At 46.7% G+C, this 27,991-nt stretch overlaps 1 protein-coding gene across 1 annotated transcript in view; it reads left to right on the forward strand.

Annotated features, from left to right (window-relative positions):
* Nucleotides 1-27,991, forward strand: part of LOC120913122 (moesin) — a 90,948-nt gene that overhangs the window by 61,363 nt on the left and 1,594 nt on the right. Inside the window, exons 3-12 of the mRNA XM_040322841.1 lie at nt 3,524-3,619; nt 5,773-6,047; nt 11,934-12,017; nt 14,913-15,059; nt 18,161-18,257; nt 19,396-19,559; nt 20,049-20,179; nt 22,136-22,296; nt 27,255-27,347; nt 27,594-27,827. Coding sequence (XP_040178775.1) covers nt 3,524-3,619; nt 5,773-6,047; nt 11,934-12,017; nt 14,913-15,059; nt 18,161-18,257; nt 19,396-19,559; nt 20,049-20,179; nt 22,136-22,296; nt 27,255-27,347; nt 27,594-27,827 — 1,482 coding nt within the window. The remainder of the gene's footprint in view (nt 1-3,523; nt 3,620-5,772; nt 6,048-11,933; nt 12,018-14,912; nt 15,060-18,160; nt 18,258-19,395; nt 19,560-20,048; nt 20,180-22,135; nt 22,297-27,254; nt 27,348-27,593; nt 27,828-27,991) is intronic.

The following is a 27,991-nucleotide window of genomic DNA, read 5'->3' on the forward strand; positions in this document are numbered from 1 at the left end:
TCCTGGCAAGCATGCCGTGCATACAGACGGCCATTCAAAAGAACTGGCGTTCTTTTGAATGGCAAGAACTCGGTGACGTCATCGACTACGACGAGCCGGCGCTCGTTAAATTCGATGCCGTCGCCGCCATCTTGCTACACACTATCCTTGTATGCTACCGCGCAATGCGTCGAAGTCTCATCGAGCATGCGCATGTTTACCTGGGGACAGGTAAGCATACTGACTAACGCTTTTCTTGGCACACTCTGCCGAGAATCCTGATGAGAAAATAGAGAGCAGGTTCTCTTTTTTTTTTTTTTTTTTTTCTCGGGATTCCCAGCAGTTTTCTCGACGAGAAAGCATACACACGCACAGTTTTCACGGCAAAAAGCTCTCCCAGCAGTTTTCTTGCCAAGAAAACCGGTTGTCTGTACGAGACTTAACAGGTTTTCTTCTAAGATTGTCCTGTATTCGGCTCCATCCATCTTCCCATCAACTCTAATCCGCTTCCCTGTCCCTGCTGAAGAAAAGCATCCCCACAACATGATGCTGCCACCACCATGTTTCACAGTGGGGATGGTGTGTTCAGAGTGATGTGCAGTGTTAGTTTTCCGCCACACATATGGTTTTGCTTTTAGGCCAAAAAGTACAATTTTGGTCTCATCTGACCAGAGTACCTTCTTCCACATGTTTGCTGTGTCCCTCACATGACTTCTCAAAAAAAGGACTTATGTCTTTCTTTCAACAATGTCTTTCTTCTTGTCACTCTTCCATAAAGGGCAGATTTGTGGAGAACACGACTAATAGTTGTCCTGTGGACAGATTCTCCCCCCTGAGCTGTGGATCTCTGCAGCTCCTCCAGAGTTACCATGGGCCTCTTGGCTGCTTCTCTGATGAATGTTCTCCTTGCCCGGCCCGGTCAGTTTAGGTGGACAGCCATGTCTTGGTAGGTTTGCAGTTGTGCCATACTCTTTCCATTTTCGGATGATGGATTGAACAGAGCTCTGTGAGATGTTCAAAGCTTGGGAGATTTTTTTTATACCCTATCCCTGCTTTACCCCTGACCTGTCTGGTGTGTTCCTTGGCCTTCATGATGATGATTTTTCACTAAGGTTCTCTAACAAACCTCTGAGGGCTTCACAGAACAGCTGTATTTATACTGAGATTAAAGTACACACAGGTGGACTCTATTTACTAATTAGGTGACTTCTGAAGGCAGTTGGTTCCACTAGATTTTAGTTGGGGGGTATCAAAGTAAAGGGGGGCTGAATAAAAATGTACCCCCACACTTCTCACATATTTGTCAAGAATTCTGAAAATCATTGGATCATTTTCCTTCTACTTCACAGTTATTTGCCACTTTGTGTTGGTCTATCACATATAAAATCCCAATAAAATACATATACGTTTTTGGTTGACAAAATGTGGAAAGTTTCAAGGGGTGTGAATACTTTTTCAAGGCACTGGATTTCCTGTCCCGGTAAAAATGTTAATCTCCCATTAAATCCTTCCCCGGTGCCGATGTTCACCAAGACAAATAGAGAGGTGAAATCTCCCTAGTGGGTGACAAAGGCAGCAATTAAAAATTAACTGAGGCTCTAGTCCTGCCCTGCCCCAACCAAAACTAAAAAATAATGCGCTTTTTTTTTTTTTTTTTTTTTTTTTTTTTTCTTCTTCTTCCTTCTTCCTTCTTCTTCCTTCTTTCCTTCCTTCCTTCCTTCCTTCCTTCCTTCCTTCCTTCCTTCCTTTCTTTCTTTCTTTCTTTCTTTTCTTTTCTTCCTTTCTTTCTTTCTTTTCTATGCAAGGGGCACTTTTTAAAAGTTTTTATTCTAACAACAAGATTTTTTTTGTATAAGGCAAGCCTAGTGAGGAATGAGTAATGCAGCCCTCAAATGCCGTATATAACTTTATTTTTTATTTTATTTTTGTCTGTACCCTGTTCCTTTTTTTTTTTTTTTTTTTCTAAATTTAACACTCAAATCTGTTTTCTGGGAACCTAAACTATTAGAACTTCCAAAAAAAGAAGCGGCAGCTCATGTATGTGTTCCCAGCCCTCCTCGGGTCTATGCCCACCCCTCGGAGCCCTGGTATTGGCAGGAACCGCGCTGGGTGTTGCCTGTTGGCAGCCGGCATGAAGAATGGGATTTGTGAACGGTACTCGGAGCGTGCCAAGTTCCCCTCACGCCGGCTGCTCTGGGTGGGGCGTGGACGGGTTCTAAATGTGCTCTGTGGTCGGCCTTTGTCACAGTTTCTGACCACATGTGTACATTTTTGTTTAGCTGGGTTAACCTACACTCGTTTTATAATTGGCCGTTTTAACTAGATTTCTGCAAATCATGATGACTTTCTTTTTTTGGAAGTCAAATGGTTAAGGTGAAACTCCGAAAAACAAAACTCATATATTCCCTTTTACGAATTTGCCCCCCCCCCCCCCCCAATCCTTTATTACCTGCTGAGCTTGCCTGTAGATTTCCTATTACTGGGCCAATTCTGACACTTCACTCGTATATGTAAGTCTTTTTGTTTTTTTACTTTATAAAAAACTACTTAAAAATCCCCCCCCCCCCCCCCCAGTAAATGGAAGCAGTTGAGGGGTGGTGCGGTCCATAAAAGTAGTTGAGGGGTGTGGGTGGCTCCATGGAAGCAGTTGAGGGGTGTGCGGGCTCCATGGAAGCAGTTGAGGGGTGGGGGGGGGCGGCTCCATGGAAGCAGTTGAGGGGTGTGCGGGCTCCATGGAAGCAGTTGAGGGGTGTGGGGGGGCTCCATGGAAGCAGTTGAGGGGTGTGGGGGCTTCATGGAAGCAGTTGAGGGGTGTGGGGGGGGGGCTCCATGGAAGCAGTTGAGGGGTGTGGGGACTCCATGTATGGAGTTGAGGGGTGTGGGGGGCTCCATGGATGCAGTTGAGGGGTGTGGGGGCTTCATGGATGCAGTTGAGGGGTGTGGGGACTCCATGGATGCAGTTGAGGGGTGTGGGGGCTCCATGGATGCAGTTGAGGGGTGTGGGGGCTCCATGGATGCAGTTGAGGGGTGTGGGGACTCCATGGATGCAGTTGAGGGGTGTGGGGACTCCATGGATGCAGTTGAGGGGTGTGGGGACTCCATGGATGCAGTTGAGGGGTGTGGGGACTCCATGGATGCAGTTGAGGGGTGGGCGGGCTCTTGGGAGGAGTAATGCAAATATCAAAATGCTTTGGTGGGTGTCCGTGTGGGGGGGGGGGCGCATTCCTAGACGGGCTGCATTTACATTTCTGCCACTTGAAGCCCTCAGACTCATTGCCAGCATCATTCAACCCACTTCCTATAAGTCCATGTGATCCCGGACAAGCCCCCAGCCTGTGACTGGACAGTGAATGTAGAAGCAGCACAGTGATGAGCTCATTTCTCTGTCACTCTGCTCTCTCCTCCTATCAGCACATGAATTGTGGCTCCTTGTGCTGATTGTTTCTCGTGTTACAAAAGACATGAATGAATGGAGCTTCTTTATCGGCCCGGAGTTCAGGTTTACCATCGTGACTAATGGATGTCTCCTCCTTTCCTCCTCTAGGTGGTGAAAACGATCGGCCTTCGGGAAGTCTGGTTTTTTGGGTTGCAGTATCAAGACACCAAAGGCTTCTCCACGTGGCTGAAGCTCAACAAAAAGGTAATGATTGTACATCGATCGATCAAACATTCGCTTCCAATTCCACTCCATTCCATTTGGCCAAACGCTTGAGTCCATTCCATTCCGTGTAACTCCATTCCATCCAATTCCACTCCATTCCATTTGGCCAAACGCTTGAGTCCATTCCATTCCGTGTAACTCCATTCCATCCAATTCCATTCCGTGTAACTCCACTCCATTCCATCCAATTCCATTCCATTCCATCCAATTCCATTCCGTGTAACTCCATTCCATCCAACTCCATTCCATCCAACTCCATTCCGTGTAACTCCATTCCGTGTAACTCCATTCCGTGTAACTCCATTCCCTTGTAACTCCATTCCCTTGTAACTCCATTCCCTTGTAACTCCATTCCCTTGTAACTCCATTCCCTTGTAACTCCATTCCCTTGTAACTCCATTCCCTTGTAACTCCATTCCCTTGTAACTCCATTCCATGCAACTCCATTCCATGCAACTCCATTCCATGCAACTCCATTCCATGCAACTCCATTCCATGCAACTCCATTCCATGGAATCAAACATCAAACAATACGTGTGTGTGTGTGTGTGTGTGTGTGTGTGTGTGTATATATATATATATATATATATATATATATATGTATGTATGTATGTGTGATATATATATATATATATATATATATATATATATATATATATATATATATATATATATATATATATATATATATATATATTATATAATATAATTATAATTATATATTCTGGCAAAATCAAATGGTTTTTAGACAGTTTTCTCTCTTCAGGTCGACTGTTCATTCATTCAGTAAAGATATTGTCTAGGCAAAATTATGACATTATGGCCACTAGATGGCGCTGATTATCCTAGGAGTAAGCATTTATTTATTACAGTCATCGGCTCCATCTAGTGACAGAATTGTGGTGTTTTATTGATTCACCCTAATTTTAGGTTTTTCTCTTCAGGTTGACTTCATTGACCAAGCACGTGAGGCCAGTCCCGTTTTTTGGTCCAAGCGGCTTGAGGCCACCCCGTTTTTTTGGTCCAAGCGGCTTGAGGCCACCCCGTTTTTGCCAAGTTTTTTTAATAGATAATTTCCAATAGATCGTATCTTCAAGCAGCTCAGTATGAAATGTATTATATAGAAAATTCGGAGACATTTGTCCCGCAAAACTACAGGTGCGAGGGTCGGCAAACTGGACTATTTTTCTCTCCAGATCGGATGTTCTTCATTCATACGAATAATGTGACTCAGTAAAATACAGCATTATGGCCACTAGATGGAGCTGGTAATGTCGGTAAATAAGCCTTTTCATTTTATATGACCATCAGCTCCATCCAGTGGCCATGGACTGGACAGAAATCTATTTTTCTCTCCAGATCAGATGTTCTTCATTCGTAAGAATAGCATAAATCAGGGAAAATACAGAATTATGGCCACTAGATGGCACTAATGATCGCCAAAAAAAAAAATACGTATTTACTGTTATGGCCAGCTCCATCCAGTGGCCATAATGCTGTATTTTTCCTGATTCACGCTAGTCTTACAAATGAAGAATATCTGATAGGGGGGGGGGGGGGGGGAATAGCAGATTTTTGTCCAGTCCATGGCCACTAGATGGGGCTGATGGTCAGAGCAGTAAATAAGCATTTATTTTATATTACCGGCTCCATCTAGTGGCCATAATGCTGTATTTTGCTGACTCATGTTGTTCTTATGAATGAACATCTGATCTAAAGAGAAAATATACAATTTTGATGGCAATGGTACAGAACAAATGTACATGTCGTCCATGGCCACTAGATGGAGCTGAGGATCATAGGAAATACTTATTAACTGCTATTGGCAGCTCCATCTAGTGTCAATAATGAAGTATTTTCCTGATTCTTGAGCTTCTTACGAATGAATAACAGTAGCCGATTTTGCTGGCAATGGCACAGAACGAATGTAAATGCAGTATATTGCCACTAGATGGCGCTGATCCTCATAAACACTTATTCACTGTTCTCGATAGCTCCATCTAGTGGCCATAATACAACATTTTCCTAGTTCATAAAAAAATTGGAGACTGAGGAAATGCCCCTGATAACATCCCAGCCTAGGCACAGTCACTGACCAGATTTAATTTTTTTTTCTCCTGATCTTTTCTCAGGTGACGGCTCAGGATGTGAGGAAGGACAGCCCGCTGCTCTTCAAGTTTCGGGGGAAATTCTACCCGGAGGACGTCTCTGAGGAGCTGATCCAGGACATCACCCAGAGACTCTTCTTCCTGCAGGTGAAGGAAGGGATCCTGAACGACGACATCTACTGCCCCCCAGAGACAGCCGTGCTGCTGGCCTCCTACGCTGTACAGGCCAAGTATGGGGATTATAACAAGGATGTGCAGAAGTCCGGATACCTGTCCCAGGACAAGCTCCTCCCTCAGAGGTACAGCAACCTTCCTTCTACCCGACTAGGGGACGTTTCTACCGTACTAGGGTGCCAGAACCTTCCTTCTACCGGACATTTCTACCGTACTAGGGTGCCACAACCTTCCTTATACCCGACTAGGGGACGTTTCTACCGTACTAGGGTGCCAGAACCTTCCTTATACTGGACATTTCTACCGTACTAGGGGGCCACAACCTTCCTTATACTCTACCAGAACCCTCCTTCTACCATACTAGGGTACCAGGAGCCTTCCTTCTACCGTACTAGGGTGCCACAACCTTCCTTCTACCTGACTAGGGGACGTTTCTACCGTACTAGGGTGCCAGAACATTCCTTCTACCATACCGGGGTGCCAGAACCTTCCATCTACCATACCGGGGTGCCAGAACCTTCCATCTACCATACCGGGGTGCCAGAACCTTCCTTCTACCATACCGGGTGCCAGAACCTTCCTTCTACCATACCGGGGTGCCACAACCTTCCTTCTACCTGACTAGGGGACGTTTCTACCGTACTAGGGTGCCACAACCTTCCTTCTACCATACCGGGGGGCCAGAACCTTCCTTCTGCCATAGTAGGGTGCCAGAACCTTCCTTCTACCTGACAAGGGGACTTTTCTACCGTACTAGGGTGCCAGAACCTTCCTTCTACCATACCGGGGTGCCAGAACCTTCCTTCTACCATACCGGGGTGCCAGAACCTTCCTTCTACCATACCGGGGTGCCAGAACCTTCCTTATACCATACTAGGGTGCCAGGAGCCTTCCTTATACCATACTAGGGTGCCAGGAGCCTTCCTTCTACTCTACCATAACTTTCCTTATACTTTACTAGTTGACATTTTACCATACTAGGGTGCCAGAACCTTCCCTCTGCCATAGTAGGGTGCCAGAACCTTCCTTCTACCTGACAAGGGGACTTTTCTACCGTACTAGGGTGCCACAACCTTCCTTATACCATACTAGGGTGCCACAACCTTCCTTCTACCATACCGGGGTGCCAGAACCTTCCTTCTACCATACCGGGGTGCCAGAACCTTCCTTATACCATACTAGGGTGCCAGGAGCCTTCCTTCTACTCTACCACAACTTTCCTTATACTTTACTAGGTGACATTTTACCATACTAGGGTGCCAGAACCTTCCCTCTGCCATAGTAGGGTGCCAGAACCTTCCTTCTACCTGACAAGGGGACTTTTCTACCATACTAGGGTGCCACAACCTTCCTTCTACCATACCGGGGTGCCAGAACCTTCCTTCTACCATACCGGGTGCCAGAACCTTCCTTCTACCATACCGGGGTGCCACAACCTTCCTTCTACCTGACTAGGGGACGTTTCTACCGTACTAGGGTGCCAGAACCTTCCTTCTACCATACCGGGGTGCCAGAACCTTCCTTCTACCATACCGGGGTGCCAGAACCTTCCTTCTACCATACCGGGGTGCCAGAACCTTCCTTCTACCATACCGGGGTGCCAGAACCTTCCTTCTACCATACCGGGGTGCCAGAACCTTCCTTCTACCATACCGGGGTGCCAGAACCTTCCTTCTACCATACTAGGGTGCCAGGAGCCTTCCTTATACCATACTAGGGTGCCAGGAGCCTTCCTTCTACTCTACCACAACTTTCCTTATACTTTACTAGGTGACATTTTACCATACTAGGGTGCCAGAACCTTCCTTCTGCCATAGTAGGGTGCCAGAACCTTCCTTCTACCTGACAAGGGGACTTTTCTACCGTACTAGGGTGCCACAACCTTCCTTATACCATACTAGGGTGCCACAACCTTCCTTCTACCATACCGGGGTGCCAAAACCTTCGTTCTACCATACTAGGGTACCAGGAGCCTTCCTTCTACTGTATCACAACTTTCCTTCTACTTTACTAGGGTATTTTACCATACTAGGGTAGCAGAACCTTCCTTATACAATACTAGGTGACCTTTAACCATACTCGGGTGCCAGAACCTTCCTTATACCATACTAGGGTGCCAGGAGCCTTCCTTATACCGAACAAGGGGACATTTTACCATACTAGGGTACCAGAACCTTCCTTCTACTCTACCAGAACCCTCCTTATACCCTCCTTATACCCTCCTTATACCATGCTAGAGTACCAGAACCTTCCTTTTCCCATAGTAGGGGGGCAGAACCTTCTTTCTCCCATAGTAGGGGACATTTTACCATACAAGGGTGCCTTCCTTCTACTCTACCAGAACCTTCCTTTATACCATACATGGGTACCAGGAGCCTTCCTTCTACCGTACGAGTGTACCAGAACCTTCCTTGTACCATACTAGGGTACCAGAACCTTCCTTGTACCATACTAGGGTACCAGAACCTTCCTTGTACCATACTAGGGTACCAGAACCTTCCTTGTACCATACTAGGGTACCAGAACCTTCCTTGTACCATACTAGGGTACCAGAACCTTCCTTGTATCATACTAGGGTACCAGAACCTTCCTTGTACCATACTAGGGTACCAGAACCTTCCTTGTACCATACTAGGGTACCAGAACCTTCCTTGTACCATACTAGGGTACCAGAACCTTCCTTGTACCATACTAGGGTACCAGAACCTTCCTTGTACCATACTAGGGTACCAGAACCTTCCTTGTACCATACTAGGGTACCAGAACCTTCCTTGTACCATACTAGGGTACCAGAACCTTCCTTGTACCATACTAGGGTACCAGAGCCTTCCTTGTACCATACTAGGGTACCAGGAGCCTTCCTTGTACCATACTAGGGTACCAGGAGCCTTCCTTCTACCCTATGAGTGTGCCAGAACCTTCCTTTTCCCACAGTAGGGTGCCAGAACCTTCCTTTTCCCAGAGTAGGGTGCCAGAACCTTCCTTTTGCCATAGTAGGGTACCAGAACCTTCCTTTATACCATACTTTTGCCATAGTAGGGTACATTTTACCATACCAGGGTACCAGAACCTTCCTTCTCCCGTATCGGGATGCAGATTTGATAATGTAAAAAGCGGATCTCTGGGCAATAAGCTGAATGCACGGATTAAATACACACATCAAATGTTTTCTGTCAAAGGATTTGTATCTCTGTCCATTCAGTCCTGAGGTTTACACAGCTCTGCCGCACAGCACAGTCCTGACTTTCAGGCCAGGAGACAAATGGTCGCCTTTATTTTTGTCCTTTTTTATTTCAGGCCGGAGTTCCCCTTTAGGCCGCCTTGCACACGCTCTTCTCGGCGCTGTATCTCTATTATCAGCTCCTCTGCACCTCCTCCACCCTCTCTCTGTTTTCTTTCTTTATCTGCAGCAAAGTTTCTGTTCTTCCTCTGCGTGCCGCCTGACGTCGGCGGCCATGTGGGAGACGTCTGGCGCTATCTTCTTGTTATTTCGACATGCCCAGCGCTGCCACTTCCTGAGGGCGTGTCTGGCCCCTACGTCTTCTAAGTAGATGTGAACCTTAAATGGCATTTTAGTTTCCGAGAGAAACTTCTTCTATAACCTCTGCCCTTTTATTTTTATATACAATGATTTGCTTCATCCTTGTGTTGCATCTCGGTGCTGCTGATCTCCTGCTGCCTCTTTGCAACCACTTCCTGTCTACACAGCGACTGCACAGCATTTCTCTGAGCGGGTTTCCTGATGGTGACCATGGCGGTGTGATGGCCACTCCTGGCACAGAGACAATCCAGAGTCCAAAGGCTTACTGGGGAATTAACAAAAAATTCATCCAGGAGGAGCGGAGGGTTCTCCTTCTTTATTGCAATAAAAAGTCCAAACTTTTTAGCCTTTGTGACTTGCAAACTGCAATACATGGAGGAAAGTCTGAATGCCCTGGAAGGTGACAACACAGGAGAACATGTGGGAGACTGACACAGAGCGTTGTCACTGTAATACAGGAAGTGTCTGAATGAAGACCTTCATGGCGGGATCACCAGGGATGATTGTTTAATCAAAGCTGCTGTAGTGATTGTAAATGACATTAATGTGTTAAAGCTTCTCTCTGAGTTTAGTGATTGGCTGTACAGTGACTTTCAACTTTTTTTTTTTTTTTTTTTTTCTGTATGGTTAAACGTATATGTCAGGGGAAAAAAATACATTCTGTACATCTGCAAGTATCCTCATCGCTCAACTCCTCTTTCTACTCATCGCCTCTCTCCTACTTATCTCCACTTTCTCCGTTCTCCTCCTCCTCCTCCTTCCTCACCGCCACTTTCTTCTCTTCCTCCCTCACCACCACTTTCTCCTCCTTCCTCCCTCACCACCACTTTCTTCTCTTCCTCCCTCACCGCCACTTTCTCCTCCTTCCTCCCTCACCGCCACTTTCTCCTCCTTCCTCCCTCACCGCCACTTTCTCCTCCTTCCTCCCTCACCGCCACTTTCTCCTCCTTCCTCCCTCACCGCCACTTTCTCCTCCTTCCTCCCTCACCGCCACTTTCTTCTCTTCCTCCCTCACCGCCACTTTCTTCTCTTCCTCCCTCACCGCCACTTTCTTCTCTTCCTCCCTCACCGCCACTTTCTTCTCTTCCTCCCTCACCGCCACTTTCTTCTCTTCCTCCCTCACCGCCACTTTCTTCTCTTCCTCCCTCACCGCCACTTTCTTCTCTTCCTCCCTCACCGCCACTTTCTTCTCTTCCTCCCTCGCCGCCACTTTCTTCTCTTCCTCCCTCGCCGCCACCTTCTCCTCCTTCCTTCCTCCCTCGCCGCCACTTTCTCCTCCTTCCTTCCTCCCTCGCCGCCACTTTCTCCTCCTTCCTTCCTTCCTTCCTCCCTCGCCGCCTCTTTCTTTCCTTCCTTCCTTCCTTCCTTCCTTCCTTCCTTTTCCTTTCTTCTTCCTTCCTTTTCCTTTCTTCTTCCTTCCTTTCTTCTTCCTTTCTTCTTCCTTCCTTTCTTCTTCCTTTCTTCCTCTTCCTTTCCTCTTCCTTTCTTCTTCCTTCCTTCCTCTTCCTTTCTTCTTCCTTCCTTCCTCTTCATTTCTTCTTCCTTCCTCCTTCTTCCTTTCTTCTTCCTTCCTCCTTCTTCCTTTCTTCTTCCTTCCTCCTTCTTCCTTTCTTCTTCCTTCCTTCCTCTTCCTTTCTTCTTTCTTCCTTCCTTCTTCCTTTCTTCTTCCTTTCTTCTTCCTTCCTTCCTTCTTCCTTTCTTCTTCCTTCCTTCCTTCCTCTTCCTTTCTCCTTCCTTCCTTCCTCTTCCTTTCTCCTTCCTCTTCCTTTCTTCTTCCTTCCTTCCTTCCTTCCTCTTCCTTTCTTCTTCCTTCCTTCCTTCCTCTTCCTTTCTTCTTCCTTCCTTCCTCTTCCTTTCTCCTTCCTTCCTTCCTCTTCCTTTCTTCTTCCTTCCTCTTCCTTTCTTCTTCCTTCCTTCCTTCCTTCCTCCTTCTTCCTTTCTTCTTCCTTTCTTCTTCCTTCCTTCCTTCCTTCCTCTTCCTTTCTTCTTCCTTCCTCCTTCTTCCTTTCTTCTTCCTTCCTTCCTCTTCCTTTCTTCTTCCTTCCTCCTTCTTCTTCCTCCCTCGCCACCACTTGTCTCCTTTCTCATTCCTTTCTCGCCACCACTTGTCTCCTTTCTCATTCCTTCCTTCCTTCCTTCCTTCCTTCCTCCCTCGCTGCCACTTTCTCCTCCTTCCTCCCTTCCTCCCTCGCCGCCACTTTCTCCTCCTTCCTCCCTTCCTCCCTCGCCGCCACTTTCTCCTCCTTCCTCCCTCCCTCCCTTGCCGCCACTTTCTCCTCCTTCCTCCCTCCCTCGCCGCCACTTTCTCCTCCTTCCTCCCTCCCTCGCCGCCACTTTCTCCTCCTTCCCTCTTGTTACATCACCATCTTTGTCTTTGTCCTTTGAGAGGCCATTGAAGAATACATTATTATTCAGATTACAAGATATGGTTGATGCCCCTCAATAATGTCACCTCTGTGCTTGTTTCTAGAGTTCTGGAGCAGCATAAGCTCACCAAGGACCAATGGGAGGACAGAATCCACATTTGGCATGAAGAACACAGAGGCATGTTAAGGTAATAATAACATTGTACTTTTTCGGCAAGGCTTAGAAATGTTCTAAAGGCTTAAGTGAACTAAGCCTTGACGAAGGGGGGGGGGGGTGTTGGCCCCTAAAACACGTTGGGGAAAAAAAAAAGTCCAAGTTGCTTTGATTCCTTCTGAGATTTTCCTTCTAATGATTCCTTACATGGCCATACAAGTTTTGGGGATCAACAGTCTCTCTGGTTACCTGTTCCATTGAGTCCACTTGAGTTTTCATAACAATTCCAATACCCGATGAAGGCGAAGTGCGCTGACCCCCAAAGCACATTGATAAGTTATCCATAGTTTCTTTAATGATTGGTAATATGGTCACCAAGAACAAACAACAAGTTTCGGGGATCAACGATCTCTCTGGTTACAATAAGTTCCACATTAGAATTGCAATACCCAATGAAGCGGGAGTTTGGACTTCCCGGAACACATTGGTAGGAGTCCAAGTTGCTTTAATCATTTCAGAGGTTGTTGCACTCCACTTTATTTAGGGCTTAGAGTTGGCATGAAGGTTTAGGTGGACTCATGGTAGCCAGAGAGATGGTTGACTTCTGAAATGCATTAGCTATTCTATGTGATCATATTACGATTTAATACTGTGACCTGGACACCTACCAATGCGTTTTAGGGTGGAGGGGGTTCACCTTTCTACCCTTCGGAGCTTGGAAATGTTATGAAGGCTAAGGTGGACTCCATATAAAAAAGTATCCAGAGAGATGGTTGACTTCTGAAATGCGTTGGCTGTTCTGTGTGATCATATTACGAATCAATACCATGACCTGGACTCTTACCAATGTGTTTTTGGGGGGGGGGGGCTTAACGTTTTTCCACTTCGGAGCTTGGAATTGTTATGAAGGCTTAGGTGGACCCCCGAAAAAGCATTGGCGGTTCCATGTGATCAAATTACGGATTATTAAAGGGACTTGGGCTTTTACCTATTGCATTTTGGAGATCAACGCATTCCCCCTTCAGGGCTTGGAATTGTTAAGGGCTTAAGTGGACGCATTGTGATTGGTAACGAGAAATTGGCCCTGAAACATGTTGGCTGTTCTAGATGATCATTAAAGCAACCGGGACTCTTGCCAAAGCTTTTTGGGGGTCAACACAAAGGTTTAGGTGGACTCAATGCAACCGGTAACCGGAGAAATCCTTGATCCCTAAAATGTGATGGAAGTTCTTTGTAATGATATTATTAATTGCCTAAACTCTTACCAATGCATCTCTCTGGTTACATGGAGTCTATTTAAGCTCTCAACAATTTCTAGCCCAATTCCAGGGCTCGGGATTGTTGAGGGCTGAAGTGGTAATGGGTAACCAAAGAGATTGTTGACCCCCCAAACAGGTTGGATGTTCTAGATCAGCCCTCAAAATTTCCACTCGCCTACTTGCATTTTACAAGTGGAAAATGATTGCTGGCGAGTGTGGGGCTGCCTCGAAGGGGGGGGCGAGCACTGCTGGCCGGCGGGGTTGAATGGGAGCCCTTCTCCCAGCGATCGCCCAGGGAAAGAGAGCCGGCGAGGAAGAGCAGGAAACATCGCTGTAACTGCTTTCATTTGAATTGGCAAGTCTTTTTCCAAGCTCGCCGTCGCATACATCCCAGCTTCCTGGCCTGGGCACTTTGATAGACAGAACACTGGTCCAATGCAGGGGTGTGTGATGGATGTGTCAAAGTTCCTGGGCCAGGAGGCGGGGCTGTGTGTGACAGCGAGCGTGGGGCATACTCGGCAATTCAAATTAAAGTTGCAACAGCGATGTTCCCCGCTCTGTGATGATCCAGCCGGAAATCCTCTTCCTCTCCTAGGTGAAGCGGCAATATTGGGCGCCGGTGGGGCTGCGTTGATGGGACGCCGGTGGGGCTGCGTTGGTGGGACGCCGGTGGGGCCTGCGTTGGTGGGACGCCGGTGGGGCCTGCGCTGGTGGGACGCCGGTGGGGCCTGCGCTGGTGGGACGCCGGTGGGGCCTGCGCTGGTGGGACGCCGGTGGGGCCTGCGCTGGTGGGACGCCGGTGGGGCTGCCTTGATGGGCACAGATAAAGTTGTTGTAACTTCTGCATAAAACCTTTTAAGTGTCATTTCATGAGATAATTTGAGGGTGTGTTTAGGGGCGGGGCAGGTTAGGGGTTGAGTGGGGCAACTGGTGGTGAGTTACCCTTAAGGCCTGCCTAGTAGCCTAGGACTTGAAATTTTGAGCCTTATTCTATCTAGATGATGATATTAAAGATCGTTTAAAGCAAAGACTCTTACCAATGCATTTTGGGGCTTGTGTGGTTTCAAGGAAACAGGTAACCAAGGAAGTCTTTGACTCTCGAAATGTTCCATGTCATCATATTATGAATCGTCAGTGACTTGGCCTCCTACCGCTTGGCTTGGTGCTCCTTTTGTGAAGTTAGGATTTTATCCCCATTCCGGGTGCCCACCAAGATTATTCATGTTGTATGTCAACGGCCTTCCCCAGAGGGGAATCTTTGAAATGTTCTTCTTTGAATTGATCATTTCTGAAGTCCCAACTCCACTTGGACGTGTCTATTTTAAGCAATAAAAACCTGACTGGTTTTAATCCTCACCCACTCCATCAAAAACTAAAGAGGAAAGGTTTTAGACATACACTTTACACTAAAATCCTGTACCATGTTCCAGGAAGAAAAATGAACAATAATTTTAAGCCCTGATGAATGATGTTGATCCCCTGAAACCTGTTGGTAAAAGTTCTAAGGTGCTTTAATAATTCATAAGATAGGACAACTTATTTTGGTTTTATTTCCCTTTGATACGAACCCATCCAACGTGTTCCGGGTTTGTTTGTCTCTTGTACCCACTTTTTTGGCATGTTCTTCGGTTCAGTATGTGCTAACAATGGTGTACCGTTGTGTTGTGCAGGGAGGATGCAATCCTAGAATACCTGAAGATCGCTCAGGATCTGGAGATGTACGGAGTGAACTACTTTAGCATTAAGAATAAGAAGGGCTCAGAACTTTGGCTTGGAGTGGATGCCTTGGGGCTTAATATTTATGAACAGAATGACAGGTAATTATTACACAAGCACACCGATCCCTGCCAACAATTCCCGCAATCCAATGTTTATTAGTAACAAAGCAGAAAACAAAGGTTACTACTAGATTGTGTCCTGGGGGGAGGAAACGTTTAATTCCACACAAGGAACCCAGAACACCTTTTTTTTATTTATTTTTTGGCTCTTAAAACCTGGCCATATAAACGTATTATTATTTTTTCTTTTTTTGCTTTCCTTTTTTTTTTTTTAACTCCTCTTTCCTTTCTTCTCTTTTTCTTTCCTCTTTCTTTTCTTTTTTCTATTTCTTTCCCTTTTCATTCTTTTTCTTTTCCTTTCTTTTTCTTTTCTTTTTTTTTTTTCTTTCCTCTTTCCTTTTTTCTATTTCTTTCCTTTTACTTTCTTTTTCTTTTCCCTTTCTTTTTCTTTTCCCTTTCTTTTTCTTTTCCCTTTCTTTTTCTTTTCCCTTTCTTTTTCTTTTCCCTTTCTTTTTCTTTTTTTCTTTTCCCTTTCTTTTTCTTTTTTTCTTTTCCCTTTCTTTTTCTTTTTTTCTTTTCCCTTTCTTTTTCTTTTTTCTTTTCCCTTTCTTTTTCTTTTTTCTTTTCCCTTTCTTTTTCTTTTTTCTTTCTTTTTTTTTTTTTTTCTCCTTTCTCCTTTTCTTTCTTTTCTCTTCTTTCTTTTCTCTTCTTTCTTTCTTTTCTTTCTTTTCTTTCTTTTCTCCCTTTCTTTCTTTCCTCCTTTTCCTTCTTCCTTTCTTTTCTCCTCTTTTTTTTTTTTTTTTCTTTTTTTTTCTCCCTTTTCTTTCTTTTTTTTCTTTCTTTCTTCTTTTTTCTTTCTTTCTTTCTTCTTTTTTTTTTTTTTTTTTTCTTTCTTTCTTTCTTTTTTTTTTTTTTTTTTTTTTTTTTTTTTTTTCTTTTCTTTCTTTTTTTTTTTTTCTTTCTTTCTTTCTTTTTTTTTTTTTCTTCTTTCTTTCTTTTTTTTTTTCTTTTCTTTCTTTCTTTTTTTTTTTTTCTTTCTTTCTTTCTTTTTTTCTTTCTTTCTTTCTTTCTTTCTTTCTTTTTTTGTTTTTGTTTTCTTTTTTTCTTTTTTTGTTTTTGTTTTCTTTTTCTTTTCTTTCTTTCTTTCTTTCTTTCTTTACCTTTTTTACTTTTCTTTCTCCCTTTGTAGTCATGGGCAACTTTTTTTTTTTTTTTTTAACTCTTCTTTCCTTTCTTCTCTTTTTCTTTCCTCTTTATTTTCTTTTCTTCTTTTTTTTTCCTTTCCTCTTTTTCCTTTCTTTTTTTCCTTTTCCTTCCCTTTTTTCTTTTCTATTTCCTTTTTCTATTTATTTTCTTTTTTTCTTTTTCCTTTCTTTTCTTTCTCTTTTCTCCTTTTCTTTCTTTCTTTCTTCCTTTCTTTTCTCCTTTTTCTTTCTTCCTTTCTTTTCTCCTTTTCTTTTCTCTTCTTTCTTTTCTCTTCTTTCTTTCTTTTCTTTCTTTTCTTTCTTTTATTTTCTCCTTTTTTCTTTCTTTTTTCTTTCTTTCTTTTCTCCTTTTTCTTTTCTCCTTTTTCTTCCTTTCTTTTCTCCTTTCTTTCTTTGTTTTTCCTTTCTCCTTTTCTTTCTTCCTTTATTTTCTTTCTTCCTTTTTACTTTTCTTTCTCCCTTTGTAGTCATGGGCAACTTTTCTTTTGTTTTCGCATTTTCTAGCTTGTTAAAACAAGTATGTTGTTTTTTGTTTTGTTTTTTGTTTTTTAAATTAAAGATACTTAAGTATCTTAAGTAGCGGGGGTTCACCCAAAAAATTTTTTTTTAACATTACATTCAGCCGAGTTGTCAGAATGACAATCGGCTGTTTTTTTAATTTTTTATTTTATCCCCGTACATACCGTATTTTCACCGCCGCTTCCGGGTATGTCTTCTGCGGGAGTTCCTAATTGATTGACATGCTTCCGACCGTCGCATACAGCGCGTCACGAGTTACCGAAAGAAGCCGAACGTTGGTGCGCAGGCGCCGTATAGAGCCGACTTGCAGTCCGGCTTCTTTCGGCAACTCGTGACACGCTGTATGCGACGGTCGGAAGCCTGTCAATCAATTAGGAACGCCCAGTCCCACAGAAGACATACCCGGAAGCGGCAGTGAAAATACGGTATGTACGGGGATAACATAAAAAAAAACAGCCGATTGTCATTCTGACAACTCGGCTGAATGTAATGTTAAAAATTTTTTTTTGGGTGAACCCCCGCTTTAACCCTCCCAATAATTTGATATTTTCTAAAAGCAGAGGCTCTGGTGCCTTTTTCTGGTTGCCTTTCTCCCAGCATGCACCTGTGAGACATGGATATGTTGCTCAAAAAGCACGCCAAAAATGCAAATGAGTGGGTTTTTGATAAGTTTTTTTTTTTTTATATTTCAATGAGAGGTGGTGAGTTTTTTTTTTTTTGTGTGCGCTTTTTAAACAGCGCACCAAAGACGTAGCATGCTGGACTTTTTCAAAATACACCTACAGTGCTATGGTGTGAAGAGTTTCATAGGATGTAAAGAGAAATATTTGTATTGCATCTTTCTTGTGCTTTTATCAGGGTAAAGGCACAACAAAAACACATCAGTGTGAAAGGGCCCTAATGTAGAGTGGTTCACTAAATGAATGCATTATGACCACTAGATGGCGCTGAGGATTATAGTAAATAAGATATGTATTCCTATGTTCATCATTCGCTCCACCTAGTGGCCATATTGGGGTATTTTCCTGGCTTTTGGAGGAAGTTCTACAAATATCAAAATGCTTTCATGGGTCGGCGTCAATCAGGAGAAGTGGGCATTTCTAAGCAGGCTGAATTTGCAGGAAGACCCCCAAATTTGATTAAAAGATCCAGTAAATGAAAAGGGTGGGCCAGGGATGGCGTCAGAGGACCTCCAGCCTGGAAATTAGATGCATTTCATCTGATTGGCTGTAGCTTCTAATGCACATTGTGAGAAGCTCACAGCGTGCAGTGAAATCGGAGTAGGCTATTTCAGTGCAGGAGAGGAGCCGGTACAACTGTGCAAGACTGACGGGGCGGCCAGTATGTAGTTTGAAAATGTATAGTGGGGAAACCAAAGATTTGCCTTTAATTTTTTTTTAATCTTTTCTTTTTCAGATTGACACCCAAGATTGGTTTCCCGTGGAGTGAAATAAGAAATATTTCATTTAACGACAAGAAATTTGTTATCAAACCCATCGACAAGAAGGCGCCGGTAAGTGTGTAACAAAGCTTGTGTGTCTATGTATGTGTATGTATACAGTGCCTTGCGAAAGTATTCGGCCCCCATGAACTGATGAGGCGGCGGTACTGATGGGTGGCATTGATGGGTGGCACTGATATGCAGCACTGATGGACATTGATAGGCAGCACTGATGGGTGGCACTGATATGCAGCACTGACGGGCATTGATATCTGGCACTGGGCACTCATGGGTAGCACTGGTGGGCACTGATAGGTGGCACTGGGCACTGAAAGGCTGCAATGATGGCTACTTGTGGGTGGCACTGATGGACATTGATACATGGCACTGATATGCATCCCCCGGTGGCACTGGTAGGAATTTTGGGTGGGCACTGGTAGGAATTTTGGGTGGGCACTGGTTGGCAGCTGTCTTGCACAGATTGGCATTTCCCTGTTGGTCTAGGGGGGCATACCTAGTGGTCCAGTGTGTTGGCCATCCCTGGTGACACACTAGTTGTCCTGGGCGGGCATCCAAAGGGGGGGCTGCGCTGATAAACAATCAGCACAGACCCCCCCATCAGGAGAGCAGCCGATCATTGGCTCTCCTCTACTCACATCTGTCAAACATGAGTGAGGAAAAGCCGATCAATGGCTCTTCCTGTTTACATCGTGATCATCTGTGATTGGACACGGCTGATCACGTGGTGAAGGGCCTCCGTCGGCTCTTTACCGAGATCGGTGTGTCAGACTGATGCACCGGCGATCGCCGTGATGTGCGCCCCCCACGGGCGCACAGCAGCTGTTTTTCTGCTTCAGTCAGGATAAGTGAACCACCGCCTGGCCGTCATTATGCTATAGGCCGGGCGGGAAGTGGTTAGGATCGCGATACCCGTGAGGTCACCCTACGGTTTCAGGTCCATCTTCCACTTTCCTCATTGTAGTTATGTGGTGCTCCTCCTCCTTTCTACGTTCTTCCACCATTTTGGTGGAGTATCTTTCCCAGACTGACCAAATGGGTGTCTATTTCCATGTGATGGGCGGTTATGCCAGACAATGGACTGAGATAATTGGGTGGCAGAATACGAAATTTGAGGCTCGTCCCCAAATGTTCTCACCTCGGCGGTGTCCCGTTCATCTTTCAAACCCAAGCCCATGTTTTATTGTTTCAGGACTTTGTGTTCTACGCTCCCCGATTACGCATCAACAAGAGAATCTTGGCGCTCTGCATGGGCAACCACGAGCTGTATATGCGCCGCAGGAAGCCGGACACCATTGAAGTGCAGCAGATGAAAGCTCAAGCGAGGGAAGAGAAGCACCAGAAACAGATGGAGAGGTAACGGGAACTTCCTATTGGGCTGACAACACCATGCCTCTGCCATAGTGAAATCTCAAGTAGCGTTGTCGGCCCTGCCGGCTGGATTTCAAAACTTTCCCCCAACCCTGGCCCTCTTACCCTCCATGCATATATTAAATTATATCCCAGCAAAACAATACTGTTGCCACTCCCAAGATATAGGCACACCCCCAGAACTACATCTCCCAAGAGTCTGTTTCCATCACAGTGTGGGCAAAACCCATAGGTAACAGTAGTGGAAGCTGCCTCAGCCCAGGCCATTGCCCCAATGCGTTTCGTCATGACTACTACTGTTGCCTATGAGTCTTGTTGGACGTTGGTAAAGGGCTCTTGGGAGATGTAGTTCTGGGGGTGTGTCTATATCAACAGGAACATTAGCCCTTTGTGTCATTTTCTATTCTTCCATAGGTCCAGGGAAGTTTTCCTCTACTAAGGTTGTTTATCACTTTTTTCATCCTTTCTTCCCAGAGCCCTGCTGGAGAACGAGAAGAAAAAGAGAGAAATTGCAGAGAAAGAGAAGGAAAAGATTGAGCGTGAAAAGGAGGAACTGATGGAGAGGCTACGACAGATTGAGGATCAGACCAGAAAAGCCCAAGAAGGTATCTCCTCCGACCACTTGGTCTATTACCAGCGTAGAACCCACAGAAAAGGGGCACGGGGTGCCGCTCCAGGTTCCTGTCCGTCCAAGTCCAGGAACGGCCGCTGAGGAGTGCAGGCTAGGAAGGAGCTTGTCTCAACTCACTATGTGGAAAAGGGGAGAAGGCAGGGCCGTCTTGATAGCATCATGGGCCCCTGGGCAAAGTAATGCTCTGGGGCCCCTACAATGATGACAATGTAAGTAAACAGACATCAAGAAGGTAGGAGGCAGATTGTATCCATCACTCTCAGTACCATCATGGGGCCCCCAATTTCGGGGCAGGGTGGGCTCAAGGTCCAGCTGCTTTGGGGAAAGTACAAGGCCCCCTCATGCAGCTGGGGCCCCTGGGCAGTGCCCAGGTGTGCCCTCTCATTAAGACCGCCCTGGGAGAAGGGAACATTCCAGGTTCCGTACATTCCACAAAACCCATAGGTAACAGTAGTGGAAGCCGCCTCCAGCCCCGAATCCATCCAGGCCATGACCCCAATGCGTTTCGTCATGACTACTACTGTTGCCTATGAGTCTTGTTGGACGTGTGGCACCTGCAATGATCCCTTTCCCCTATTACCACTGTAGGCTGTATTGTTCTTAATGACAATATGTCAAATGTTGCTCTGGTTCAGTAGACCATAATTGAGGTTTATGTCCGTCCAGTTTTGGGATTTACACAGCTCTGCCCAACAGCACAGCCCCGTCTGGCTGTGGATGGAACCAGATTTTTCTCTGCTGCATTTAAAGTGGTTGTAAACCCTTTACAACCGCTTTTTACCTACAGGTAAGCCTAGATAAAGATTTACCTGTAGGTGCTCGAAATATCTCCTACACCTCCATGGTTTAGGAGCTATTTGCAAAAGAGACGGGCGCCGATGTGTACGGCGCATACGCTGTAGACAACTGCGCAGGCGTTTCTAAAGGAGGTTGTGCCGTGACTGTCACCGGCACTGTGATTGGCCAGAGCCGCGGAGCCACGATACCCGGAGGGAAGAGGGTGAAAGATGGACACTTTGTGGAGGGGAGGAAATCGGGGGACATCGCAGGCTTCGGTTTCAGGTAAGTGACACATAATGGGCTTCTATGTGATGCATACTAGCCCATTATGCTTTTATCTTTGCAGGGAAACAAAGAGGAAGTAAAATCCATCAGGGTTTACTTCCTCTCTGACCACTAGGGGTCCGCACTATCGCTGAATGACAGCCACAGCGCGGACCCCAATTGCCCGCTCGCTGTGATCACTGAGACTCGGGTGATCACAGATCCGAGTAAGGGGCCGGTTCTGACAGCCGATCACCGGCTCTTGTGTAAGGGACATCGGTCCCCAGTGAAAGAGGCACATCGGCCTCATTAGTAGCCACCAGTACCGCCTGCCAGTGCCCACAGTACAATACAGTGCCCATCACTGCCACCTATCAATGCCCACCAGTGGTGCCAGTAGGTGCCACCTAGCAGTGCTGCCTATCAGTCTCACCTACCTGTGCTGATCAGTGCCCATCACTGCCACCTAACATTTCCCATCACTGCCACCTAACATTTCCCATCACTGCCACCTATTGGTGCCAATTCTCGGTGCCCACCAGTGCAGCCTCATCAGCGTACATCAATGAAGGAGAAAAAAATTACCTGTTTTCAAAATTTTATAACAAAATATAAAACGGTTTGTATTTTTTTTTTTAATTGTATTTTTTTAACAAAAAATAAAAACCACAGATTTTAACCCCCCGCGCCCCCCCCCCCCCCCCCCCGGTCTGCCAGTCTACACGGGAAGGCCGTAGCCATGAGTAGAAGCATAATTAGGAGACTGGGATAGAGTATTGTCACCCTTTAATGGGAAATGCCTGAGCAAGGACCTTCATGGCAGGATCTCCAGGGATTGTCTTAATGAAAAGCTCCAGATTGAAAATGATTGTTTCCTGTTGCGCAGAGTTGGAGGAGCAGACCCGGAAAGCCCTGGAGCTGGAGGATGAAAGGAGAAGAGCACAGGAGGAGGCCGAAAGACTCGCAAGAGAACGGCAGGCCGCTGAGGATGCCAAGGAGGCCCTTCTGAAACAGTCCCAAGACCAGCAGAAGAATCAGGAGCAGCTGGTAAGTTGTGTCTCCACCTGAGGTTGAGGGCCAAGTCATACTTGCGGCAAGGCATGGTAAAACCCGCAGGGGCACCAACTCCTGCTCTGTGTGTTGCAATGCTATCCGTTTCAAATGCCGCTTTATTCATTCTTCATATTATGGTCACCTGCTGACTCGGCACAATCCACAGACAGCTTAACTCTCCAATAAGACATGGAAGTTGAATCCAGCCCAATTGTACTTCCTGAGCTCACTGCACATGGATCGAAATTTCGATCCATTTATGACGGTTCCAATTCGTGCCGCTTTATGCATTCCCATATTTTCATAGATCTTGATTTGAGTGAAGAAAGAAAGAAGGGGTACTTGAAAAGTAACCCTGGGTCGGATTTTATAGGCATAGAAAACAGTGGAGAAGTAGAAAAAAGTACATAATATACATTGAGCATTCAAAGAATTAAAAATCATATAAAATAATACAGAGTATACAGTGAGCCCTTGTGCTGCAACGCGTTTCACCGTTGGGCTTCACCAGGACACATTCAAGGTTCAAAGATGGCAAAAGAGAAAACAGATCTCACTGTCTGAAATTCTGTCAGTAAGGCACATATCTTAAAAACACTGATCTGTATACAAAAAGAAGGCACAAATGGATATAGCAAAACAAACAAAATACCTTGTAGTAGAGTCCGCCTCATACACAGATATCCAAAAATAATGATATAAAAAGATGTCTTCCAACAAAGAGACTAGTTCCAGTCAGTGGCGGCTGGTGCTCACAATTTTTTTGGGGGGCACAAACAAACAAAAAAATTGTCGCCACTGTTCCATGCCATCAAACGCAGCCACTGTGCCATCAATTGTCACCACTGTGCCATGTCAAACGCATCCACTGTGCCCATCAATTGTCGCCACTGTGCCATGACGAACGCAGCCAATGTGCCCATGCCATTGTCGCCACTGTGCCATGCCAAACGCAGCCACTGTGCCATGCCAAACGCAGCCACTGTGCCATGCCAAACGCAGCCACTGTGCCATGCCAAACGCAGCCACTGTGCCATGCCAAACGCAGCCACTGTGCCCATGCCAAACGCAGCCACTGTGCCCATGCCAAACGCAGCCACTGTGCCCATGCCATTGTCGCCACTGTGCCCATGCCATTGTCGCCACTGTGCCCATGCCATTGTCGCCACTGTGCCCATGCCATTGTCGCCACTGTGCCCATGCCATTGTCGCCACTGTGCCCATGCCAAACGCTGCCACTGTGCCCATCAATTGCCAGTTTGCCCCTAAAATGCTGCCACTCCCCCCCCCCCCCCCCCCCCCCCACACCTGGCACTTGCCTTTCTTGGTCAGCCGTCCTCGTATCCTCCTCCACGATCCCTCGATGTTGCTTCAGCCAATCAGGTTACCGGTAACCAGATCCGGTGAACCTGATTGGCTGAGATGCGGGTCAGTGTTAACCAAGGAACGCACACCCCGTGCGTACCTTGGTTAACTATTTTGATGCCCTCAGGCTGTAATCGGAAAGCTTATCAGACCTGCTGACTCTGATAGACACCACCACTGGTTCCAGTAGTCTGTATATAGGTAATTCAGAGATGACTAGCTCTGGCAATCAATACAAGATAATGATTGGATAGATATCCCCAATATATTTTATAAAGAGAATGGGAATAATATTACTGCCGATAAAAAAATTATTATGGTCAACTGCCGACTCGGCACTATCCACAGACAGCTTAACTCTGCTATATAAGACCATGGAAGTTGAATCCAACACAATTGTCCTTCCTTTGCTGGCCGTACATGGATCGAAATGTGGCCGGTTCAGGAGGAACCAGGCCAAATTTTGATCCAGGTATGGCGGTTCCCATTCATAAGAAGTCAATCTGTGGATCGACTTTTCATGAACGGGTTTGTTGGAGAATCTCTGCTTGATCAGCGCAATGGCGCCGGTGGACTGCAGCGCTTATCAGTGTATTGTCTCAGCGTCAGAATACAAGGACACAGCGAGGGAGAATTTCCCCCATCCACACATTCGATGTGGATTGGCTCAGTTTACTTTTGTTTAGTAATGCATGGCCAGCTTTGGCGTACATTACCAGCCTAAGTGTAAAAAGACAATGTTCCTCCAAGCCTAGTGCCTGTTATGAGGACTGGAAACACGGGGGACTAACTAGGACTGTACCACCTAGCACAAAACAGAAGGAACCTACCAATCCCCCCCCCCCCCCAAAAAAAGTTTCTATGGCACTAATCTAACACTAGATGTCAGCATAGATGAGACCAATAGCAGGAATGCAATACATAGCATGGGTAGAACACAACAGGAACTCTTTTATCACACTGAGTGCAATGCATGCAACAAGCACTAGGGTGCGCTGCTTTTCTTAGAATTCCTTTGCGAATCCTTATTAAAGGGGTTGTAAAGGTACAATTATTTTATTTTTTTTCTAAATATCTTCCTTTACCTTAGTGCAGTCCTCCTTTACTTACCTCATCCTTCCAGTAATGCAAGGCTTTCTCCCTGGTGTGAAGTGTCGCGCTCGCCCCCTCCCTTGTACTACAGGAGAGTCAGGACGCTCTATACATTGCAGATAGAGAAAGGAGCTGTGTGTTAGTGAGCATCCTGACTCTCCTGTAGCCCAAGGGAGGGGGCGAGCGCGACACTTCACACCAGGGAGAAAGCCTTGCATTACTGTGTGGAGTTACAGACAGAAGAACAGGAAGTGAGGATTTCTCAGAAGAAATAAGGACATTTAAAAGCAAAATGGAAGGATGAGGTAAGTGAAGGAGGACTGCACTAAGGGAAAGGAAGCTATTTAGGAAAACAAAATTGTACCTTTACAACCCCTTTTAAATGGGGCTACCTTAATGCAACACACGAAGGGATGCAAAAGTGTGACTAGGGCCTGAATCCCAACTCCAGCCTGAGCCCTATTGGGGAGGAGCATGTCAAAAAGTAGGGAGGTCCTAGTGTTGAACTAGCTGCTAGGGGAATTGCATCCTGGTTGTATCTGGGAAGAACAAATCCCAGTAGGTATGCACCAACGGCCGGTGGATGACCAGTAAGACCACCTGTGATGGTATTTACTATGCTTACTCCAGCCTAATGATGCTGTGTGTTTGATTCAACTCAATAGAGCAGCACCATCTAGTGGTGGAGAGTGCTTACTAGAGCAGCACCATCTAGTGGTGGAGAGGGCGCCTACTAGAGCAGCACTATCTAGTGGTGGAGAGGGCGCCTACTAGAGCAGCACCATCTAGTGGTGGAGAGGGCGCCTACTAGAGCAGCACCATCTAGTGGTGGAGAGCGGGCCTACTAGTGCAGCACCATCTAGTGGTGGAGAGAGCTTACTGGAGCAGCACCATCTAGTGGTGGAGAGAGCTTACTGGAGCAGCACCATCTAGTGGTGGAGAGCGTGTCTACTAGAGCAGCACCATCTAGTGGTGGAGAGCGCGCCTACTAGAGCAGCACCATCTAGTGGTGGAGAGCGCGCCTACTAGAGCAGCACCATCTAGTGGTGGAGAGTGTGCCTACTAGAGCAGCACCATCTAGTGGTGGAGAGTGTGCCTACTAGAGCGGCACCATCTAGTGGTGGAGAGTGTGCCTACTAGAGCGGCACCATCTAGTGGTGGAGAGTGTGCCTACTAGAGCGGCACCATCTAGTGGTGGAGAGTGTGCCTACTAGAGCGGCACCATCTAGTGGTGGAGAGTGTGCCTACTAGAGCGGCACCATCTAGTGGTGGAGAGTGTGCCTACTAGAGCAGCACCATCTAGTGGTGGAGAGCGCGCCTACTAGAGCAGCACCATCTAGTGGTGGAGAGCGCTTACTAGAGCAGCACCATCTAGTGGTGGAGCGCTTCTACTAGAGCAGCACCATCTAGTGGTGGCGAGCGGGCCTACTAGAGCAGCACCATCTAGTGGTGGAGAGCGGGCCTACTAGAGCAGCACCATCTAGTGGTGGAGAGAGCTTACTAGAGCAGCACCATCTAGTGGTGAAGAGCGCGCCTACAAGAGCAGCACCATCTAGTGGTGGAGAGCGGGCCTACAAGAGCAGCACCATCTAGTGGTGGAGAGTGTGCCTACTAGAGCGGCACCATCTAGTGGTGGAGAGTGTGCCTACTAGAGCGGCACCATCTAGTGGTGGAGAGTGTGCCTACTAGAGCGGCACCATCTAGTGGTGGAGAGTGTGCCTACTAGAGCGGCACCATCTAGTGGTGGAGAGTGTGCCTACTAGAGCAGCACCATCTAGTGGTGGAGAGCGCGCCTACTAGAGCAGCACCATCTAGTGGTGGAGAGCGCTTACTAGAGCAGCACCATCTAGTGGTGGAGCGCTTCTACTAGAGCAGCACCATCTAGTGGTGGCGAGCGGGCCTACTAGAGCAGCACCATCTAGTGGTGGAGAGCGGGCCTACTAGAGCAGCACCATCTAGTGGTGGAGAGAGCTTACTAGAGCAGCACCATCTAGTGGTGAAGAGCGCGCCTACAAGAGCAGCACCATCTAGTGGTGGAGAGCGGGCCTACAAGAGCAGCACCATCTAGTGGTGGAGAGGGTGCCTACTAGTGCGGCACCATCTAGTGGTGGAGAGCGGGCCTACTAGAGCGGCACCATCTAGTGGTGGAGAGCGGGCCTACTAGAGCGGCACCATCTAGTGGTGGAGAGCGGGCCTACTAGAGCGGCACCATCTAGTGGTGGAGAGCGGGCCTACTAGAGCGGCACCATCTAGTGGTGGAGAGCGGGCCTACTAGAGCGGCACCATCTAGTGGTGGAGAGCGGGCCTACTAGAGCGGCACCATCTAGTGGTGGAGAGCGGGCCTACTAACTGCAGGGACTGCGTCGGAGATGGTGGGTATTGCAACCAGAACTGTAAACGATTGGCAACAATACAAACAAAAGATCGGCCCTGATGGGAGGAGTTATGTATTTATGATATCTGTATATTAACACTGATTGTAATTTTCTTTCCAGTCTGCAGAGCTGGCTGAGCTGACAAGCACCATCAATCAGCTAGAACTGTCCAGGCAGAAGAAAGAAAATGAAGCCGAGCAATGGCAACAGAAGGTAAGGATCTACCTAAATCTGCCCTCCAGCCTTCAATCACACAGGCTCCTCTCTTGTACTCTGATTTCACTGCACAGTGTGAGCTTCTCACAGTGTGCATTAGAAGCTGCAGCAAGTCAGATCGAGCCCACCTCATTCCTGGCTGGAGGGCATCCAGCATCATCTAGCCCTGTACCCCCTCCTCCCAAGCTTGACTGTCTCTGTCCCCCACCCCTTTCATTCATTTGGATTTTTGCTCCCCTGCAGGCCCAGAATGTGCAGCTTGACTTGGAGAAGACCAAAGAAGAGCTGAAGCTGGTGATGAGCACTCCCCACGTCCAGGAGCCGGTCCACGCGGAGAACGAACAGGACGATGATCAGGATGAGAACGGAGCGGAGGCCAGCGCAGACCTGAAAGCAGAGGCCATGATCAAAGATAGGAGCGAGGAGGATCGCACCACGGAGGCCGAGAAGAATGAAAGGGTCCAGAAACACCTGAAGGTAATCCTCCTTGACTTTTATAGGATAGTTTACCTGTATTTATGTCTAAGCCCCGGGGCTGTATTGCCTGACGGCCATCACAGTGGTCACATACCGCGGATCATTCGCAAGGATTGAGAGCTCTTCTTGACAGTTCGGGTGCTTGGGAGCGCGCAGAAAGCTCT

This window comes from Rana temporaria, chromosome 9 (assembly GCF_905171775.1).
Source record: "Rana temporaria chromosome 9, aRanTem1.1, whole genome shotgun sequence".
NCBI lineage: Eukaryota > Metazoa > Chordata > Amphibia > Anura > Ranidae > Rana > Rana temporaria.